General features: G+C 33.8%; 5 protein-coding genes and 1 non-coding gene across 6 annotated transcripts; 2 read left to right on the plus strand and 4 right to left on the minus strand.

Moving 5' to 3' along the window:
* Nucleotides 1–1,193: 1,193 nt before the first annotated feature.
* On the minus strand, nt 1,194–2,096 carry LOC110733470 (LOB domain-containing protein 21-like). The gene has a single exon (XM_021913523.1). The coding sequence runs from the start codon at nt 1,881–1,883 to the stop codon at nt 1,344–1,346; it is 540 nt and encodes a 179-aa protein (XP_021769215.1). The 5' UTR covers nt 1,884–2,096; the 3' UTR covers nt 1,194–1,343.
* Nucleotides 2,097–2,901: 805 nt separating this feature from the next.
* TRNAI-AAU lies at nt 2,902–2,975 on the plus strand. The gene has a single exon. It is a non-coding gene; the product is annotated as a tRNA-Ile (tRNA).
* A 2,776-nt stretch (nt 2,976–5,751) lies between these two features.
* LOC110733698 (uncharacterized PE-PGRS family protein PE_PGRS54-like) lies at nt 5,752–7,285 on the minus strand. Its single transcript, XM_021913784.1, has 2 exons — nt 6,960–7,285; nt 5,752–6,052 (listed from the first exon to the last, which is right to left on the minus strand). Exons 1-2 carry the CDS (start codon nt 7,283–7,285, stop codon nt 5,752–5,754), a joined length of 627 nt encoding a protein of 208 aa, XP_021769476.1.
* Nucleotides 7,286–8,712: 1,427 nt separating this feature from the next.
* LOC110733699 (chorion class high-cysteine HCB protein 13-like) lies at nt 8,713–9,066 on the minus strand. Its single transcript, XM_021913785.1, has one exon. It carries the CDS (start codon nt 9,064–9,066, stop codon nt 8,713–8,715), a length of 354 nt encoding a protein of 117 aa, XP_021769477.1.
* An 880-nt stretch (nt 9,067–9,946) lies between these two features.
* On the minus strand, nt 9,947–10,306 carry LOC110733700 (serine/arginine-rich splicing factor 1-like). The gene has a single exon (XM_021913786.1). It carries the CDS (start codon nt 10,304–10,306, stop codon nt 9,947–9,949), a length of 360 nt encoding a protein of 119 aa, XP_021769478.1.
* Nucleotides 10,307–12,520: 2,214 nt separating this feature from the next.
* LOC110733471 (COX assembly mitochondrial protein 2 homolog) lies at nt 12,521–15,156 on the plus strand. The gene is made up of 4 exons (XM_021913524.1): nt 12,521–12,763; nt 14,268–14,335; nt 14,484–14,588; nt 14,685–15,156. Exons 2-4 carry the CDS (start codon nt 14,291–14,293, stop codon nt 14,775–14,777), a joined length of 243 nt encoding a protein of 80 aa, XP_021769216.1. The 5' UTR covers nt 12,521–12,763; nt 14,268–14,290; the 3' UTR covers nt 14,778–15,156.
* The last annotated feature ends 6,947 nt before the right edge of the window (nt 15,157–22,103 follow it).

Consider the following 22,103-nt stretch of genomic DNA (forward strand, 5'->3'; position numbering starts at 1 on the left):
GTCAACAATATGTTTTAGACGAAAACTGAGAAAAGACTAATACTAATAGTAATCGGATAATCATCCTTATTTTATGACCCTACTACTACCCTTAGAATACTCCTTGGATACCAACATAAACTCTTTGATAAAGTTGCGACTATGGCTCCACAAGACATTAACATCTTATATACAATCAATTTAATGTCAAATCAGATTCAACATTTTTCTTATTTTGTACAATTCGTTTATGTATTAAAGCAAAAACGCTTAACTTCAATTAAGTTTGTATCCTAAAATCAATTGACAATAAAGTCTCTCAAAATTCACAACATTCTTAGGTAGATAACTTCAATTTTTTACATACAAGTATGATATCGCCATATTATACTCCTTCCATCTATATTTATCTGTCAAGTTAGTTCGGTAGTATTGATCTATCAACGTAATGACGTGTCTACCTGAGTAAACACCCCCCCCCCCAAATCTTCCCTCATTGCTCTCTCTTGTGGCTTCTGCCTTTCAAGATCAAGGTAACAGGATAACGTCGATTGTCAACGAAACTGATATTCTAGTCAGTCATCTTCCTTTGGATTTGCATTCGCACATGCAAAAAAGCAGATCAATAAGTTTAACAGTAAAACATTGCTACTACAACTAGTATTCTTTTGATCAAACTCATGATTTGTGCTAGGATTTTATTTTCTCAAGAAAGTAGAAAAAGAAGAAATTTTGGTTAACTTCTTTTTTATTGCGGAAAAGAGTGTGCCAAACACACAAATGTCGCATCAAATTAGAAATGCGCAACCAGTACAATATTTGTGGTGTACCAAATGCAATGGTTAAGCTGCATTTTCAGGGATACATCATAATTTAATGCCTTGTCCACTACTCACCCTTTATTATTCCACTTCTCTCTCTTTGGATATTTTTTGCTTAGCCATCTCTACTCTCTAGTGTCATATTCTCCAGGTGATCTTAAACCTTAATCAGGGTTACACGTATCTCGGTTTCGCCTTAAGGGCTAATTTATGCAGTTTTTGGATATGAAAGGACATTTTTGGTACGGCCAAAGAAGAAAGAAGCCGATTAGCTTAGTGAAAGATATAAGTTTACTTTCTTGAGATTGATTATTTATATACTATCTCCGATATTTTTTAATTGCAACTTTGGGGTATTATTTGAGATATATAAAATATTCCAAGGTTGCAAATGAAAAAAATCGGAGGTACAATTATATTTTAAGGCCTGAAATAACCATGGAAGGGATGGAACAAGTTAAATAGGACATATTTAAGTTAAGTCTAAAATAGACCTTTGAAAGATTGATAAATATATAGATTTACATTTAATTACATGAATGATCACAAAGGAAGAAGATCAGGAACTTGACCAAAGTCAGTAGAATTATAAGCTCCACTGTCATTTTGGCTGAACTGGTCTGAACTTATTAAACCTTCGCTACATAAATTCATATGAATTATACTAACATTATGATCGCCCAAACCAAAGAAACCGTTATCAGTATTACTACTAGCAGTAACATTATTAGCCTTGTACTGAGCTAATCGAGCACGGGCGAGGGCAAGATCATGCTGGAGCTGGATCATCCTTCTTTGCAAGAGCGCAATAGCACCAATACACCCATAGACCGGATCACGAAGGCGAGCCTCGGCCTCGTATGATAAAGAGTTGACAGTATCCTCACGGTGCTCCTCAGGGACTTCATTAAGGATCTTACTCACATTACTGGCTCCAAACACTTTATGGACTTTGGCAAACTTCTTAGGCTCGTCGGCTCGAAAGTGTGGGGCGAATATGCAGCTAGGGCTGCACCGTCGCTTGAGTAGCTTGCAGGCCGCGCAAGATGAGCTTGACCTGGGCTCGGTGTAGCCCTTCTTCATGGTTGGTTTTGGTTCTTCATTCAAAAGAAAAGAGATAAAGTAATTGATTAAGTAAAAGTACACAACATCACATACACTTCTTGTGTGTGTTGTGTTGTGTTTTATGAATAGGCTTATCCTTGATATAGTAGTGGCCTATTTATATGTCAATATGTGGTTGATACATTGGGGGGGCTCTCTTGATGCATATACTCTCTTCCTAAACTTTGAGAGCCAAAAACCATTTTGTGGGCCTCCCAATACTACTATTATTTGATACAAATCATACTGTCTTCCTTGGAGTTTATATTGAAAGAACCATGGTTATTTTGTTTCATTTCGATTTTTATGTTTGTTAATGCACAATATAGTTATATAAAGTTGATATTTTGAAATGTTTTACCGAAACTCTAATATATTACGGAGTAGTTTAAAAAATGACAAAACGTATGTAAATAATGTAAAAATTAAGTTTGAACCATTACAAAAGATGAAGTGATCTGAAGGAGGATATGTACAAAAAAAAAAAAAAAAACTTGGCAGAAATAAAACCAGTATCTCCATAGAGAAAATCAGAAAATGCAACACAACATGAATATAATAAATAAGGTGATATGAATACAAGTGAAAATCAAGTGAAAAGAATAAGGTCTCATAACTACTTAAACGGTTGAACCATACAAGTACAAATGTACATTATTAATCTATAAATTACACATTTTGCTCATGATATATAATAACCCAAAGTTTCGAGTAATTTGGACCGGAGGTGATATTTTTTTTAACCAAAAAATATATAAAAAAAAAGCTACTGTATAATTAAGTGACTTAGTAAGCCAAATACATCATTATACTTGTAATTGATAAGAATTCACTTTTTATAAATCTATCTTCAGATGATTTTGTCTTGAGTTTGGTACGTTGGGATTGGATAAAGCTGAGTTAACTGGGTACACATACACCTGTCGGGTATATGTGAAGGAACAGATTAGACTATTAAACAATATAATATGATAAAGCTTTAACTTATAAACAAACAGGCCCATTAGCTCAGTTGGTTAGAGCGTGGTGCTAATAACGCCAAGGTCGCAGGTTCGACCCCTGCATGGGCCATTAGGTTTTTTAACTTTCTATTTTTTTCCATCATTTTTAGCACTAGCTAGTAAAATATAAATAGAAAATTTTACTAGGTTTTTGTAACTTTTATATTTTTTTCATCATTTTTAGCACTAGCTAGTAAAATATAAATAGAAAATTTTGCTAAAAATGGACCAGCTATTATTTAAGTGGAAGGAAAGCTAATGTAGGACATAATGACATACTATATAGGACATGAGGATGTACATTAATTTTTTATTTTTTGGAAAAAAAACCTCTTATTTATTTTCAATGTAGAAAATAGTAAAATGACAAGATAGTTCACCAAGAAAGGACGATAATAAAACACATACACACTCATTTGATTTGAAGAAAGGAAGTGACATTACCTGAAAAGGGAATCATTTCTTTGGTCTATTTGCTTTGATTTGAAAACCTTTCATTATGAATGTATGTAAAAATAAAAAGCAAAGGTCTTTAGTTACCTAGCTTAGGGTTTTAGGTACTTACGAGCCCCTACTTTAGCTTAATTTGATTTATAGTAATCCAATATTGATTACGCTTGTCGGACATAACCAAAAGAAAATAAGAACATAAGGTTGATGAGCTTTCATTAATTAGCTTTACGTTTGATGAAAAAGTATTGCAACTAATATTATTAAGCAAAAAATAAAGGTAATTCAATGTGAAATGTAGTATGCTCTAGAAAAAAAAGTAGTTCTTTCTTATTTTACAATTAGCGACTCAAAAAAATTATGGATATGTTATACCATTATTAAATCTATATCTCGATGGGTGCTTTAAATTTCACAAAGCATGGGTGCATTTTAAGTAAACATTGATGTCAAATTAACTAAAGATTTTGGATTAGTAACTATGTATAATTTTACCTACAACAAGAAATATGATAAACTTTAATTTTCGTTCGTCTTACTCCTTCCCTTTCTAAATTACTAATGTTTGATTGCCTCTAATATCATGATATTTGAACACTCGATCAACATTATAAGCGTGAAAGATTTTCTACAAATTTATTGGTGAGCTGAAGAGCTCCCTAATGATGGATGGATTGGAAACCACATTATGTGGTGGAAATTAGAGGCAAGTAGTGATGGCAACTTCTTTTGCGGTGAATTGTGCTTGTTTTTTCTTAGAAAAGTTCCAAAGGAGATTTCTTGCTCACTTTTTACACCCCCAAAACCCTTTATAATTGTGGGAGTACTCGGTTCCTTTTTTAGAAGTCCTCTTTTTTTTTTTTTTGGGAGTCGGATACTAAAATAATAGGGAGATGGAATTGATCCTAAGTTTTGAATACTAGCTGCTAGTACTTTAGCCAAAAAAAAAAAAAAAAAAAGCTAACATCCACAACAGTTTGCAATTAGTTGAGAAAATATTTCAGCCTCTAAGATATTAATGGGTATGTTTATGTCAATAATATGACTTAGGTCTATTGAGAAATAATGAATAAAAAGTAATACTATCTTTGCATTTTGCTCATCTATTATTCTTAATTATAATCAATGTGAGTACTCAATCAATGTAGATTACAAGAGTGTTTTCTTTGTACTTTTTTTTTTTTGAAAACGTGTTTTCTTTGTACTTAATATACTCTGTATACTTGTTAAAGTAGTACTCTATAATATTGACTAGAAGACATTTTCTTTAACTAAATCTAAAACAAAAATATTTACAATTATTAAGTACATAAAAAAAAAAAGTCAAATTCATCTACATAAATTATAATATATGAAAACTATATTATAATACTCAATATTTAACATATGGACGTGGACATTGCCCAAATTAAACACTACTGTAGTAGTTTATAAATATGAGAAACATCATGAGTTCATGACAGAAAATTGGTGAATTAATAGTGGACGAATTGGACAAATGAAGACAAAATCAAGAGGAGATCCTTTGATGATAGAGCCCATTTTTCAAATAATTTTGCAGCCTGGCCCATATGACTAGGGGTTTGATCTGGCCCAATATAATCGGTTGCCCAGTCCAATCCTGCTTAGCTAGTTAACATTAAGGTTTTTTTTTTATTTATTTTTTTTTTATTTTTTTTTATAAGAAATACTTGTTTATTTTTACCTCTATTTTTTTTTATTCACAAGGAATGAAAATTATTTGTGATATATAAAAAAAAAATTCTCATCATATAAGTGATATAACCTTGTAAAGTTGTAGTTGGTAAAATTAATTAATGAGATTATTATCAAGCCTTTTTCAAATACAGAATATTGACAAATATTTTAAACAAATAATATCTATTTAAGGCGTGCAACGCACGAGATTAAACTAGTAACCTTGTAAAAGTTGTAGTTGGTAAAAAAAAAAAAGCCACAGTAAATAGAAAACCAATGTTATAATGTTATGACTTATGAGTTGCAAACTTGAAATAGATGATAGAAAACTCCTTGCATCACAATCGACCCCTAATATACTAACACACATCTTAAATTCCTAATTCCTAAGGATAAATATATTATTTTAAAAATTAGAATTATGACAAATGAATGATTAGAACGAATATTGAAAGAAATTGCCAAATTCTTACAACTTTGATACAATACACCATAATAAAGTTATTTCAAATTTACATAGAAACAATTGTCTCGATTGTTAATTTCATTTTTCTTAAAAAAAGAAAGTTAAACTTGAATATGCATACACTTACATAATCAGAACACCACCGAGTATTACACTTTTTTTTGAGGAAAACTAAGTATTACACTTTGTATAGTTGACTTAGTTGTATTTATGTGATGGTATATATGCTACTTCAGCCACCACAACCATCACATCCGCCGCAACCACCACCACCACAACCCCCATCATCACCACCATCCCCACCACCGCCGCAACCGCCACCACCACTGCTACCAAAGTTGCCATTACTTGATGTGCTGGCTACAACAGCAGCAGGAGCCAAAACACGGCCACCATCTCCTGCTAAAATGACCATATTACCATTGTTTACACTTCTACTAATTCCTTTTCCTCCGCCAATCTCAACATCACCATTTGCAGCAGTAACGGATCTCTGCGACGGTAAGTTTTTGACCTCCTTTTTCTTTCCGCATCTTATTATCAAAATCAAAAGCAGGATTACAGCAATAAGGCAGCCTATTACTATCAGCACTATAACATATGCTTTCATCGTCCTTTTCAAATAATCAAATTATATGTTGTATGACTTGTTAATTTGTTATTAATGTTATACTTTTCCCGTCCAAAAAAAAAAAGTCAAGTCATAGCTTAACATGCACGAAATGATCAATTAATCGGAATGTTCTTGTATCATTATTCAATATAGTATAGATTAATGAATTATTCATGCAATTGGGCTATGACTTTGGATTTATGGTATAAATAAACTATAGAGTTAACATTTTTGTTGATGTTATAAAATATTTACTTGACTAATTCTGTATGAACAAGACCATAACTACATGAGTACATCCCATTTTTTTTTTTCCCACCAAATATATCCTACATATTGTCAAACTTAGCCCGAATATCCACTTAAATAGTAAGAGTGAGGATAGCTCAAGTGATAAGAGCTTTCTTCCGATCCTAAAGATCATAGGATAGAATACAAAATAGAATTGAATGGCTTGATTATTATTCATCAAGTTGAATATTTATACAAAACTTAAGATCATACGATAGGAAACAATCTTCCTAAGAGATATACTAACATAACCATAAACCCTAAAAATATATTCTCTTAATAATATCTTAACATAAAATAAACCTTTTATTTTTAGGAAAACATAAAATAAACCTAAATATATTATTCCTTTAATAATATCTATGAAAAATATATATATATCACACATATATTTTCCGATATCACATATCTCTAACACCGTCTAAACACCCAAAAACAAAAAAAAAATATCCACTTAAATGATTTGAACAGTACTATTAAAGCATTTTGTACACTTGTATTCGCTGCCACTTCAGCCGCCACAACCGCCCCCGCACCCTCCACCACATCCTCCACCATCACCGCCGCAGCCAAAACATCCAAAATCATTGTTTTGGGTAACAATATTAGTACCTATATTGGCTATAGCCTCAACAACAGCACCATCTCCTGCTAAAATGACCATATCACCATCTTTTACACTATTTGTTCTTTTTCCTTTGCCAATTTCGACATCACCATTTGCTGAGCCTGAAGCAGTACTTTCCTGCGAAGTATTGGAGATTTTTCGTTCCCTTTTTTCACATCTTATTCTCAGAAACATGTACAGGATTAGAGCAACAAGGCAGCCTAAAACTATGAGCACTATAAAATATGCTTTCATCTTTTAACTGGATGCAATTGTATTAATATGATCATTAAAAATGTTAATATTTGTAATTGTAACAAGGAAAAGATAAAGGAAAGCAGATAGTGAAGGTTTAATTTAAGGTTGTGGACTTAAAGTAGTTTAAGGTTCGAGTTAGATGGAGTCTTTAAGCGAAGAGGACTTGGTCAATGTTTGGTTAGATTTTGTCTAGTTAGAATGGACAACTTTGATCTATTCGGTGTTGACTTTGGGGTACTAGCTAGAATTTATGCATCTAGATACATGGCACAATTAAGCGGCCTTAATGTTGAAAGGAACTCCACATTAATGGATTGTAGGCATGTTGTAAGTAAAAAGGAGGTATTTGCATTTGTGAAGAGGTGATTGATCTGAGAAGACACACAACCGTGTGAGTGTGAGTGTGAGTGTGTGTGTGAGGGCTAGCAAAATTGAACTCCAGCTAACAAGTGAGAGCGACTATGAAAACATCTCAATTGCGTGTAGCAGGAGCGTTAAGTTGTAATAGAGAAGGACGAAGTGCTGAGAGAGTGAGAGACAAATACAATATTAGTGTAACTACATATAAATGCATGGAAGCATACTCCATTAATGTGAGGCTTTTTAAAAAGATGCCAAAATAAAAATTTGTGCGAGTTGGACCAATTCAAAGCAATAATGCGGAGTATAAAATTTGTTAAAGTTACAAATAATACAAAATGGAGATAGTATTAAGGCCCGGTTAAATATGGTCTTCTAGATATTAATGGGTATAAAGGCTCAATTTTATTTTATTTTTTGAAAAGCATAAAGGCCCAGTTAAACATGTATATAAAGACGTTTATTATGAGGTATGAGTTATATATCAATGCGTTATCTGCAAGTGATCAAATTATTTTTCCTTAGCGGACTTAGGATATTTAGGCATTGTTCACTTAACCTTATATTTGTTGAGTTGAAATTATTTTTAGTGCTTCTCTATTATATTTCTTTACATTATTAAAATTAAAATTATTATTGTTGTTATTATTAGTTATTATTATTATTATTATAAATAAATGAATATAGGAAGAAATCAACACAATTTTACAACTCTACCATATGCTTCCTTTAATTTGTTTTTTTAGTTGACACCTTTCTATATCACGCTTGTCAACGTATGTTTTTAACGATTAATATCTCTAATTATCAACATTTTAAAATTATAAAATGTAGATTTTGATAAAATATACATTGAAACGATTCAAACAAGATCTCACATGCATGTGTTTTATCGTATTTATAAACCACAAAAGCGAGTCAAAACGTGTTATGTGTAAACGGAGTAAGTAATTAAAAAGAAAATTTCACCAAAAATATATACATGTTGTCAAACTTGGATATCCACTTACACGACTTGAACACAATTAAAACATACATTTTGTACACTTGTATTCGCTGCAACTTCAGCCACCACAACCGCCACAGCCACCGCATCCGCCACCACCATCACCACCACCATCACCGCCACAACCACAACAGCAACAATCGTCGTCTTCAGTTCCAATATTACTATCAGCAGGAGCCATAGAACGACCACCATCTCCTGCTAAAATGACCATATCACCATCTTTTACACCTCTACTATTTGTTCCTCTCCCAATTTCGACATCACCATTTGCAGCAGCAATATTTCTTCGCGAAGCAGAAATTTTCCGTTTCCTTGTCTTTACACATAATATTATTATTAGAAGCAAATATAGGAATAGAGGAAGTAAGCTGCATAATACTATCAGCACTACTGTAGCATATGTTTTCATCTTTCAAATTTTATATTGGATGCAATTCTTCTAATTTGATCATTACACCTTTTATATATGATTATTTGTTTAAACGGTGTAGTATAATTTGTGTTGGAAAAAATAATGTTACTCTTTCTTATACTTTAAGGGCAGGACTATAGAAAACCAAGTCAAGTCATATTAAATGTTATTTTATCATTCTACGGTATAAAAATTATTGCTTGAATACTTCATGCAATTGGGCTATGACTTTGGATAATTGATATAAACTATAGAGTTAAGATTTTTTTGTTGATATGAAATTAAGAAATTATCTACTTGACTAATTCTGAAGAAGCAAAAAAAAAAAAAAAAAAAACTCCTTTTGTATATGAGAATAGTCTATTTCTGAATTGGTAATTTTATTATTGTATTTAAATTTTGAGATTTCCTAAGAGTTAAATCAACAGCTAAATAATAGATGTACTTGTTCAATTGGAGAAAAGTAACATTAGAAACAATCAATATTTTGCCAAAGCCTTTGATTAGATTACAAACATTGTATTGCAGGAATTTGAGTGACAGATTGACACTCTTGCATTACTTAACATAATACAAGTACATTTTAAGCCTAACAAGCTCGAATTTGAGGGAACGTGATAGTATAAAATAAGCCTAATAACAATAAAAAATAAGTATATGTATTATAGAGTATATAAGGAAATCATTTATTTTTGTAATGAGTTGGTAATAAGTTGTGATCGATGTTACTAATGTATACCATATCTAGTCCTAAACCTTAGGTATCACTTAATAACTTAATCAAATAAACTACGATTTACTACAAAATTAGTTGGCAGTCTTGGCACTACTATAAACTGATGAACTAAACGTCTAAACACTACCATGCCACCCTACTTTAGCAGCCACCACCAAAACCGCCACCACCACATCCTCCACCTCCACAACCGCCACCGCCACCGCCACAACCACCACCTCCACATCCGCCACCACCACATCCAGCTTGAGAAGCGGATATAATAGCACTAGCAGCTAGAACATCAGTAGCTGCACCCAAAATAGCCATGTTGCCGTCTCTTACACCTTTACTTGTTGGTGTCGCTGTTGGTCTACCAACACCAACATCGCTCGATTTCGATGTTTGCTGTTGTTTCTTTCTTCCCATACAGCAGCAGCAAAGACATAACAACAAGAGTACGCCAAAAAGAATGCAGGCAGATACTATCAACGCCACAATGTGGTCTTTTTTCAATTCCATATTTTACAAATTTGTAGAAGTTTATTATTTGTATAAAGTCACTGATGATTATTGTATGTTACTTGACCTGAAAACCAACGAGAAAGAAAATTTTTATATTATACATGTATTACGTAGCTGTTTTAAATGATATGTACAAATTTGACTACTCTTTCAACAAACACATCTCCTACGAAATTCTTTAAAAACGTACATCTATAGGTACACATACATGAAAAAAAATATGGATAGTATAACCGGTTGTATATAGAAAATTGTTTATATACCAACGAAAAACTCATTATTATTATTATTATTATTATTATTATTATTATTAGAGGTTAACATATACTTTGGAAATATGATTTGTAACGAATATAATAACATCTCACAAGACATATAATTTGGAGAACAATAAAATTGAGATCAGAGTAGTTACTATAGGACGAAGAAGATATCATGCAAGAATTCAACCCTAAAATTATGGAGTAAAATTAAAAGGAAAATAAAAGGAGAGAAAAATTAATTAATTAAGATACCTAAAGTAGACCGGTCGCCGTGAAGCAAGGGCAAGACGCCTACGACAGTTCCGTGAGGAAGAGATAATTGATAGCAAAATTAAAGCAAGTGAGGGGAGATCCGATCCCAGCAGATAATAAAGAGGAATTTTTGTATGGCTAGGGTTTTAATTAAGGGATAAATTTATCTCTATAGATTTAATTTTATACGGATTAATTAAGATCATATATTCCTATCCCGCAAAAAATACTTGTATACTATATATTTCTTAGGTCCAATTAGGTGTACATTTGCAGTATACCCTTCCCTCCCCCTTCAACTTTAAATAGTTCTAGGACTCTAGCCCATTAACTATCAAGCTAAGCTTGGTTTAGTGGTAAGAATTGTACCTTCCAACCTTGAGGTTGGAGGTTTAATTCCCACTAGTGGCACTTTGAGAGTGGGAAATCCATTTCCCTTCCCACCTCACTTTCAAAGTGTGTTACTCGCAAATACCGAACCAAAAAAACCTTGAGGGTTGAAATTCGGTTAGCTTATTATTAACCTTTGCATGATTTATACTCCCTCCGTTTTTAAATATTTGCTCCACTTTCCTTTTATGGCCGTTTTTAAATACTTGCTTCATTTCCTTATTTGGAAAGCTTTTACAATATTTAATTAATTTCTCTCACCAAATGGACCAACAATATTAATTACATATTCTCTCTCCTTCAATTCTCTCCACTACTTTTGGGTTTTTACAATTTTTTATTCCCACTAACCCACTACCTCTATATTTTATTACTTTCTACAATTTCTCCTAAAATTCCGCGCATGGAGAAATTGAGCAAGTATTTAAAAACGGAGGGAGTACAAAGATTAATCAATTATTTATCAAATACAAATATGTTTCAATGGCTACCATAAAATAATTGTAACTATACTATCCGTCTCTAAATGTTTGCACGGATTAACTTTTCATGACATCCAAAACACTTTTTAAATGTACTTTCTCTGTTTTTTTTATCTTAAAATTTATTATTTATGTGACTGAAATTATTTTTACTTAATTTTTTTTAAGGTGAAGTGAACATGACCTTATACGGTAAGACTTTAACCTTGTCAGAAGCTGCAATTTGTAGGAGTATTTTCATAACGTCCAATTTTCATACATTTTATTACAATAGTAATTCAAAATTATCGATATAAAAAAAAATTCTTTAATTCCATTTCAATCCCATTTAAAAAAATATTAATTATATATATGACACGGGTAGGGGTGTGCAAAAAAGAACTGAGATCGGACATCGGACCGGGATTAGACCATTGGATTCTGGGTCGGCCTTCGATCCTCATATTTTGTTGATTCTGTGTTTTCGGTCCGGTCCAGGTAATAACTTGTAATTTATAAATTCTAGGTGCAAAAAAAAAGACACGCAAACAAAAACAAGACGTTAAAAAATGATGTATATACAAAAATATTAAAATGGGAAAAAAAAAGTGTCTAAGCGGTCCAAAATTGAACCGGAATAAATAGGTCTAGACTGGAACACAGACCGATTCAATACGGTCCAGGTCCTTTAAAAATGGTGATTTCGGGTTCCGATCCGGCCCGATTTTGGACCGGTGCACAGCCCTACACACAGATACAAAGTGTGCCTAAGAAATAATATAAATACGAAGAAAAAAAAAAAAAAAAAAAAAAAAAACTTCGAGTTCATCTACTTCAACGCGCTTAACTAAAAAAAAAAAAAATCATACGTGCACCCGAGGCCCGACAACATTTTCGTGGTTTAATCACTACCTATCACGGCATTCAGTCCAAATTTAAGGAGAGTTGAACTTGCGATCTCCGCAAGCCCTTAATATTTCTTCTACACATTTGCGATTTTGTGACCATTTTCTCTCTCCTCTCAAACCACTCAACTTCTTCAGCATCGTCTGTCCTCTTCCCGTTGTATTCTTTTCAATTTAATTGATGTAAGTTCATTTTTTACCCTCGTTTTCTTTTTTAATACCACTTCAGGGGTTTTTACAATTACTTATTATTCTTTGTTAATTGAATTTTTCCGCCTGTTATAATGTGAAAATCCGATCTTCTTCATTTTAGAGTTATGATTGTATAAAAATGATGAATTATTTGTGATTTTAAAGGAGATTACTCCGTCTTTGCTAATTTGAGGGAGATAAATTAAAATGATGAATTATTTGTGATTTTAAAGGAGATTACTCCGTCTTTGCTAATTTGAGGGAGATAAATTGCAAAATTTGGTTACTTGGAAGAAATTATAAGGTTTTGATTGGATTATGCTTTTAATTAGGGTTTATTCAATGCAATTTTGTTGATTGTGATTGTGATATTTTGAATTATAGTTATGGTATTGTTGAGCTTGCTAAGGATATTAACTTCAGTTAATTTGATTCAATGCCACGAGTTCTCGTATAATTTCGCAGTTATTGGGAAACTTTCTTGTTTCTTTTTACATGATATACATAGTCATGTAGTATCATTTCAATTGCTCTTTTTCTCAAATCTTTAGGATCTTTCGATACTACGATTAGATTCTAGTGATCCGATTCTGCACCCTCACTGTTGAATCTAACAAGTTACAACCTTGATTAGACCCCTAAGTATTAGTTTTATTCATATCCTATATTGCTCCTTTGACTTGCTTTCTGCTTTTCTTTCTATTCCTTGTGTTTTTTTATCTTCTTTTAAAGTTTGGTGTGAGTATAAGATATCTCTTCTTGTTATGCCATTTTACTGTTTTTGTGATGGACCATCTGAGACATGTGGTGCTGTGAGAGACTTAAGTATATATCTTTACACTATCTAATGTGATAGGAGACCTTCATCCTATTTTATGGTATAGATTTGTAGTGTAACACCATATCAATTCATTATACATTTTCGGTAAGAATTATGTTGTAAGTGAATGTTTGATGTAGACAATATATGATTGATGGGAATTTGGCGTAACATAGTCTCCCAGATGATGGACAGCTGTTGGGGGTAGTGAGCTGTTAGTTGGATTTGTTCATAGATTGTTGCTGAATTAAATTTGAAAATTAGGATGCACAAAGTTTTTGTTGGATGACACAAAATGAGTGCAAGGAGAGTAGGGAAGAATGGAGTAAGGATAACAAGCTAGAGGTTTTATTTTCTTACGAAGTTTTACATTTTGAGAACAAGAATTACGAAATGAGTTTAAGTAATTGAAAATGGTGTTCGATATGCTTGAAAGTTCAGGCGTCTGTAAATCAGTGCCTGTGAGAAGTACCCTGTAGTCCCTGTTTGGTTGGGGAGCTGCGTTGCAATGCTTGGGGGGGGGGGGATTTTAGTGATGCTCACCTTTCTTCTTTTTAGCTCCTTATGTTTGTTTAAGAAAAAACTTTAAAAAGTATTTTGCATTTCCTCAAGTATGTTTATGCTGACTGGTTATGTTCTAGCTTAGCAATTGATATTCAATGCTTTCTTTGCCAGTTAATTTTATTGTGCTTCGCAAAATGCATCCTCCTTTGACATTACACCGGCACCCAATGTGTGTTGAAGTAAGTTTAAACTTTCTTCTATCACCTTTCTGATCTTATGTCATGTTTGTATATTAGCACCTTGGTTATATTTATGTTGTGCTTGTTATCTGCAGCTGCTGTAGTTTTTAAAGATTAGAGAATTTGATGATGCCATTGTATCTTGCAGATCATTGAGGCATTCCAGAAATGTCATACAGAACACCCCGTAGGCAAATTTTTTGGCGAGTGCACCGATCTTAAAGTTAAACTTGATCGCTGTTTCAGGCAGGAGGTAATTCTTCTTTTTTTTTTTTTTTTTTATCTAATTATGTGCATTGTTTTCTTTTTTTGGGTGGTTGAATAATCATATGTTCATGTTTTCCCTCAGAAAGCTGTAAAGCGAAAGGCAAACTTTGAACAGAGCAAGAAACTGAAAGAAACATTACAAGCGCAGAGGAAAGAAACAGCGGGACAAAGTTAACAAATGATTTGGGCGTTGCAATTGTATGTTTTGCAGTAATAAAGGGTACAGAGGTTGTGTTAGCAGTTAATTGTGCTCATAGCAGTTAAAGAAAGAGGAGCTGTTACTCTGTGTTACTCTTTGTATTGCTGAATTTGTATTCATGTACCAAAAATCTACGAGGATTAGGTGCTATGATATTAATTTTTTGACTTGCGGAGATTGTATAGTTGAATCAATGATACAATAATTTAATGTTGGAGCTTTAGAAAATTCAAGTAGTACAGATCTTGATTGTGTGCCAGTGTGCCACAGATGTGTTATCTTTAAATTTGTTTAGCTCTAAGCAGAAACTGTGATTCAAGGAAATATATATATGTTCTGTTGAGTATTGAGAACTCTTTGCTGCTCATATTCATTTTAAGTTGGAATTAGTTGGGCTGATCCTCTAAAGACCGGACTTCAAGAAACTATATTTGCATTCAGTTAGGACTTGTTCTCTTCAACTTAATTTCAATCCAGTTCCAAATTTCCCTCTCTCATAAACAATTCAGTTTAGTAAATCAGAATAGCTCCTTAAAGGTCTGGACACATTAAAGCATTTAGTGTACTTACTACTGCAGAAGAGTGGGGTTCTCTTCCCCTGCTTGGTACAGAACTTAACAAGTGATAGAGGGAACATGATGAGGGTGTTGTGTTTTTACCATTGTCATAATCATCTCAGTGTTGACGGTGGATGTTTGAATGTTTCTTATAAAGGTGCTAGGGTTGGTGGCAATGTCTAGAACTGTCAATTCGGGTAAACGAGTCGGGTTTGGGTCGGGTCAATTCAGATTAATTCCATAACCTATGCGAGTTGAGTCATGCTTGAGTTGGGTCACGTTGGGTCATATTTCTTATCGGGTTTAGGTCGGGTTAAATTCGGGTCGGGTGAATAATAGGTCGGGTTTTCACGGGTTAAAATGGGTTGGGGTATTTCTCGAGTTCGAGTCGGGTTTAGTTTAAGTCAATCATTTGCGGGTTAGAATCAGGTCGGGTCATTCTCAGGTTTGAGTCGGGTTCAGTTCAAGTCAATAATTTGCAGATTATAATCAGGTCGGGTCATTTTCAAGTCGGGTCATTCTCGGGTTCAAGTCGGGTTCGATTCAAGTCAATAATTTGCGGGTTACAATCAGGTTGGGTTATTTCCAAGTCTAGTCATTCTAGATTCAAGTCGGTTTATGTTCAAGTAAATAATTTGCTGGGTACAATCAGGTCGGGTCATTTTCAAATCAGGTCATATTCGGGTTCAACTAACTATAAATAGATAATTATCATTTTTATCAAGCTAATTATTTCCTTTGACTATAATATATATGGCAATATACAAGGGAACTATATATAGTCTATAATTTAGGAAGATAATTATCTCCTTTGACCATACAACAAATGTATACCATATTTAACTCTTAAATTTGAGGATGATGCTCCTTTCTTTTGTTGGCCTGGACCGACTTGGTCTCCCAAGAAAAAATGTTTTTATCAACAATGATAAGGTGGTCTAAATTGCATTTAAGGTGATTTGAAATCGGGTCAGGAAAATTTTGGGTTGAATTTAGGTTGGGTCAATAACAAGTCGTGTTTATTTCGAGTCGGGTTAGTAAGAGATCGGGTTGAATTTTTGGGTTGGGTAAGTAATAGGAATGGTAAAATTAAGGTCAGGCCTATAACAAGTCGAGTTGAATTTGGGTCAGGTCAACAAAGAGTCGGGTTGATTTTAGGTCAGGATTGTAACAGGTTGGTTAAATTCGGGTCAAGTTAGGAACGAGTCGGGTTGATCAATTCAGGTCAGGTTCATAACAAGTTGGATTAAATTCGGGTTTCGACGGGTTAAAACGGGTTTGAGTCAATTTCAGTTCAAGTCGGGTTCGGTGCAAGTTAATTAAATTGGCCGTTGTAAAGCGGTAAATCGGTGCAAGTTGTAAACCGGTAAATTGGCCGTTTAAAAGCAAATTGAATGGTTCCACACACCCTATTGGACTCCCGGTGGGTATTAGGGACATGGTAAACATTTCGGCAATTTTTATTTCTGGGCGAAAAAAGTCAAAATATTCCAAAATCAAAGGCTAATATCCATGCTTTTTGAGAAATTTTGGAGGTTTCAGGACCCGGTGTCGAAAAGTCTTGAAATTCTATGGGATACATCTTGAGGTCATATAATATTGTTTGGAACCATATATGATCATTATTTGTTGTCATAAATGTTCGTGGTAGACTTGAATTAATGAAATATGTGCAAGTTGTAAACCGGCAATTTGGTCGTTTAAAGGCAAATTGGATGATTCCACCCACCCAATTAGACTCTCATAAGGTATTATGGAGTATGGTAAAAATTTCGGCAATTTTTATTTCCTGGTGAAAAGAAATCAAAAAATTTCAAAAGTATTAACGCTTTTTGAGAAATTCCACCCACCCAATCCACGCTTTTTGAGAAATTTTGGAGGTTTCAGGACCTGATTTGGAAAAGTATTAACATTTTAGGGGATACATCCCGGGGTCATATAATCCCGTTTAGATCCATATATGATCATTATATGTTGTCATAAATATCTGTGGTAAACTTGAGTTAATGAAATCGGTGCAAGTTATAAATCGGTAAATTGGTCGTTTAAAGGCAAATTGGAAGGTTCCACCAACCCAAATGGACTCCCTGAGGATATTAGGGACCATGAAAAACATTTGGGCAATTTTTTATTTCCTGGCGAAAAAAGTCAAAAAATTCCAAAATTGAAGACTAATATCCACGAATTTTGCGAAATTTTGAAGGTTTTGGGACTCGGTGTCGAAAAGTCTTTAAATTCTAGGAAATACATCTTGGTGTCATATAATGCCGTTTAGAACCATATATGATTATTATATGTTTTCATAAATGTTCATGGTAGGCTTGAGTTAATTAAAGAAATCGGTGCAAGTTGTATATCAGTAAATTTGTCGTTTAAAAGTAAATTGGATGGTTCCACCCACCAAATGGAACTCCCGGAGGGTATTAGGGACCATGGTAAATACTTCGTCAATTTTTAATTCTGGACGAAAAAAAGTAAAAAAATTTCAAAAATTGAAGGGCAATATCTACGCTTTTTGAGAAATTTTGGAGGTTTCAGGGCTTGTTGTCGAAAAGACTTGAGGGTTTAGGGAATACATCTCAGGTTTATATAATGTCGTTTGGAACCATATATGATAATTATACGTTGTCATAAATGTTTGTGGTAGGCTTGAATTAATGAAATCGGTGCAAGTTGTAAACCAGTAAATTTGTCGTTTAAAGGCAAATTGGATGGTTCCACCTACCCAATTGGACTCCGGGAGGGTATTATTAATCATGGTAAAAATTTCGGCAATTTTTATTTACGGACGAAAAAAAGTCAAAAAATTCCAAAATTGAAGGCTAATATCCACGTTTTTTGAGAAATTTTAGAGGTTTCGGGTCCCGGTGTCGATAAGACTTAAGATTATAGGGAATATATCTCGGGGTCATATAATGTCATTTGGAACCATTTATGATCATTAATTGTTGTCATAAATGTTTGTGGTAGGCTTGAATTAATAAAATCAGTGCAAGTTGTAAACCGGAAAATTGTTCGTTTAAAGGTATAATGGATGGTTCTAACCATCCAATTGGACTTCCGTGGGGCATTAGCGACCATGGTTAACATTTTGGCAATTTTTATTTTCGTGCGAAAAAAAATCAAAAGATTCCAAAATTGAATGCTTAATATCCATGCTTTTTTAGAAATTTCGAAGGTTTCGGGGCCCTGTGTTGAAAAGAAATGAGATTTTAGGGGATACATCTCGTGGTCATATAATTCCGTTTGGAACCATAATTGATCATTATATGTTGTCATAAATGTTCATGGTAGGCTTGAATTAATGAAATCGATGCAAGTTGTAAACCGGTAAATTGGTTGTTTAAAGGAAAATTGGATGGTTCCTCCCACCCAATTGGACTCCCAAAGGGTATTAGGGACTATAGTAAACATTTCAGAAATTTTTATTTACGGGAGAAAAAAAGTAAAAAAATTCCAAAATTGAAGGCTAATATCCACGTTTTTTGAGAAATTTGGAGGTTTCAGGGTCCGGTGTCGAAAAGGCTAGAGATTTAAGGGGATACATTTCGGAGTCATATAATGCCATTTGGAACCATTATGATCATTATATATATGTTGTCATAAATGTTCGTGGTAGGCTCGAATTAATGAAACCAGTGCAAGTTGTAAATCAGTAAATTGGTTGTTTAAAGGCAAATTGAATGGTTCTGACAGGGTAAAGTCGTATCCCCTAATCAAAAGTAATTACCTAAATCACTAACTAAGGTAGATAGAGAAGTAGGGTCGAACTCCACAGGGAAACAGGTCTTTTTAATTCTAATTAATTAATATAATCTAAATTATCTAAGTAACCAATATTTTAAATGTGAATTCTATATTACGAAGAATGAGTTTAGGGAGAAAAGAATCAATAATAAGTAAACCTAGGGTCACAGGTTCACTAATAATTAATATTCCGGGATAGAATGAAGTAATTAATAATTAACAATGCACAAATAACATGATTAACAGGCTCTCGCAATTTATTAACCAACTTAGATCTAACAGGCTCTCGCAATTTATTAAACCTAAGTTCCTATTAAAAATAGCCTTTAATATTAAATCAACATCTGCTCGATTCATCAATTCAATATTGCTAAACATTCACAATCAGATTACAACTGCTCAATTCATAATCTAATTGCAAAGAATTAGAACAATTCAATAGGAAATTATCATGCAATATCAACAATCAATAATAACAAACTATCCCTTCATATTAATTATGGATCCCCATAAACCCTAGAATTAAACTACTCACTAATCATCATAACTAATCCAATCAAATAAACAATTAAAAACATAAACAAGAAAATAATTAAAATAGCTGAAATTAAAAAGGGAAGAAATTGTACCAAACTAAATCTGAAATTAATGAAGGAATTAAGAACAAGAGTTAGAGAGAATTTAAGAGAGAGAAAAATACTAAGTAGAGAGAGAGAAAGTCTAAGAGAAAGAAGGTCAGTAAATAATCCGTACAAAACGTATATATACTTCCCCTAAAACACGAATTAAACTAAGCTTAATTAGGCTCTAGAAAAACACGCGCCCGATCGGGCGAAGGGGGCGCCCGATCGGGCCCGCCTTTTTCCCCATGCTCAGTCTAAAGTGCCGCGCCCGATCGAGCCTACACTCACCCGATCGGGCGCGCCTTTCCTTGGTAGCAGTCATGCGCGCAGCCGCCCGATCAGGCGTATGCTTGCCCGATCGGGCCCGGTCTTCATCTTCAAGGCTTGGACTTCGATTGGGCTAGATTTCTCGGCCCAATCCATATTTCCTCTCGGGTCTCGAATACATGGTCCAATTGCCTCGTGATCCAAATAACCGAGCCCTTAATCACCGGCTCGATGGCTCTAGCCGGCCTTGGGCTCCAAAAGTGGTCGTGTTCCTCCAATGCTCGTAGTCGCTTCATAAAAATCCCGGGAAAATGCTCCAAAGGTGCAATTCCCTGCAAAACTTAACCAAAACTACGAAAACACTAGAAAACACATATTAGTAATAAAAGTGGCCCTAAAGGGCCAAAAACACTACTAATTATGACCAAGGGACGTGGGTAAAATACTATATAAAATAGACATATCATGTTCCACCCAACCAATTTGACTTCCAGAGGGTATTAGGGACCATGATAAACTATTCGGAAATTTTTATTTCCAGGCGAAAAAGTCAAAAAATTCCAAATTTGAAGGCTAATATCCACGCTTTTTGAGAAATTTTTGACGTTTTGGGGCCCGGTGTCGAAAAGTTTTGAGATTTTAAGGAATACATCTCGGGGTCATTTAATGCCATTTGGAACCATCTATGATCATTATATGTTGTCATAAATGTTTGTGGTAGGCTTGAATTAATAAAACCGGTGCAAGTTGTAAACCGGCAAGTTGACCGTTTAAAGAAAAATTGGATGGTTCCATCAATCCAATTGGAATCCCATGGGGTATTAGGGACCATGGTAAACATTTCGATAATTTTTTTTTACATGCGAAAAAAGTCAATAAATTCCAAAATTGAAGGTTAATATCTCCACGTTTTTTGAGAAATTTTGGAGGTTTCGGTTCCTAGTGCCAAAAAGACTTGAAATTTTAGGATTATTATATATCGAGGTCATATGATGTCGTTTGGAACCATTTATGATCATTATTTGTTGTTATAAATGTTCGTCGTAGGCTTGAGTTAATGAAATCGGTGCAATTTGTAAACTGGTAAATTGGTCGTTTAAAGGCAAATTGGATGGTTCTACCCACCCAATTGGACTCCCAGAGGGTATTAGGGACCATGGTAAGCATTTCGGAAATTGTTATTTCCGTGCGAAAAAGTCAAAAAATTCCAAAATTGAAGTCTAATATCTACGCTTTTTGAGAAATTTGGAGGTTTCGGGTCCTGGTGTCGAAACGACTTGAGATTTAAGGGGATACATTTTGGAGTCATATAATGCCGTTTGGAACCATATATGATCATTATTATATTTTGTCATAAATGTTCGTAGTAAGCTTGAGTTGATGAAATCGGTGGAAGTTGTAAATCGGTAAATTGGACGTTTAAAGGCAAATTGGATGGTTCCACTCAACCAATTAGACTCCCAGAGGATATTAAAGACCATGGTGAACATTTTGGCAATTTTTATTTCCGGGCGAAAAAAAGTTAAAAAATTCCAAAATTGAAGGCTAATATACATGCTCTTTGCAAATTTTGGAGGTTTCGGGTCTTAGTGTCAAAAAGGCTTGAGATTTAGGGGGATACATTTCGGAGTCATATAATGACGTTTGGAACCATATATGATCATTATATGTTGTCATAAATGTTCGTGATAGCCTTGAATTAATGAAATCGGTGCAAGTTGTAAATCGGCCCAGTAAATTGGTCGTTTAAAGGCAAATTGGATGGTTCCACCCAACCGATTTGATTCCCACAGGACCATGGTAAACATGTTGGAAATTTTTATTTCCAGGCAAAAAAAAAAGTCAAAAAATTCCAAAATTAAAGGCTAATATCCACACTTTTTGAGAAATTTTTGAGGTTTCGTGGCCTGGTGTCGAAAAGTCTTGAAACTCTAGGGGATATATCTCGGGGTCATATAATGTCGTTTGGAACCATAAATGATCAATATTAGTCGCCATAAATGTTCCTGTTAGGCTTGAATTAATGATATTGGTGTAAGTTGTAAATCGGTAAATTGGTCGTTTAAAGGTAAATTGGATGGTTCCACCCACCCAATTGGACTCCCGGA

This window comes from Chenopodium quinoa, unplaced genomic scaffold (genome assembly GCF_001683475.1).
Source record: "Chenopodium quinoa cultivar QQ74 unplaced genomic scaffold, ASM168347v1, whole genome shotgun sequence".
Lineage (NCBI taxonomy): Eukaryota > Viridiplantae > Streptophyta > Magnoliopsida > Caryophyllales > Amaranthaceae > Chenopodium > Chenopodium quinoa.

Bases quoted from the DNA above. Each gene is read 5' to 3' on its own strand.
- LOC110733470 (XM_021913523.1), bottom strand. From the start codon at position 1,883: ATGAAGAAGGGCTACACCGAGCCCAGGTCAAGCTCATCTTGCGCGGCC.
- LOC110733698 (XM_021913784.1), bottom strand. From the start codon at position 7,285: ATGAAAGCATATTTTATAGTGCTCATAGTTTTAGGCTGCCTTGTTGCT. The intron at 6,053-6,959 runs GTGCGGGGGCGG...TTTGATAATAAG, and splicing joins GGTGGAGGATGTGGTGGAGG to ATGCGGAAAGAAAAAGGAGG.
- LOC110733699 (XM_021913785.1), bottom strand. From the start codon at position 9,066: ATGAAAACATATGCTACAGTAGTGCTGATAGTATTATGCAGCTTACTT.
- LOC110733700 (XM_021913786.1), bottom strand. From the start codon at position 10,306: ATGGAATTGAAAAAAGACCACATTGTGGCGTTGATAGTATCTGCCTGC.
- LOC110733471 (XM_021913524.1), top strand. From the start codon at position 14,291: ATGCATCCTCCTTTGACATTACACCGGCACCCAATGTGTGTTGAA. The intron at 14,336-14,483 runs GTAAGTTTAAAC...TGTATCTTGCAG, and splicing joins GGCACCCAATGTGTGTTGAA to ATCATTGAGGCATTCCAGAA. The intron at 14,589-14,684 runs GTAATTCTTCTT...GTTTTCCCTCAG, and splicing joins ATCGCTGTTTCAGGCAGGAG to AAAGCTGTAAAGCGAAAGGC.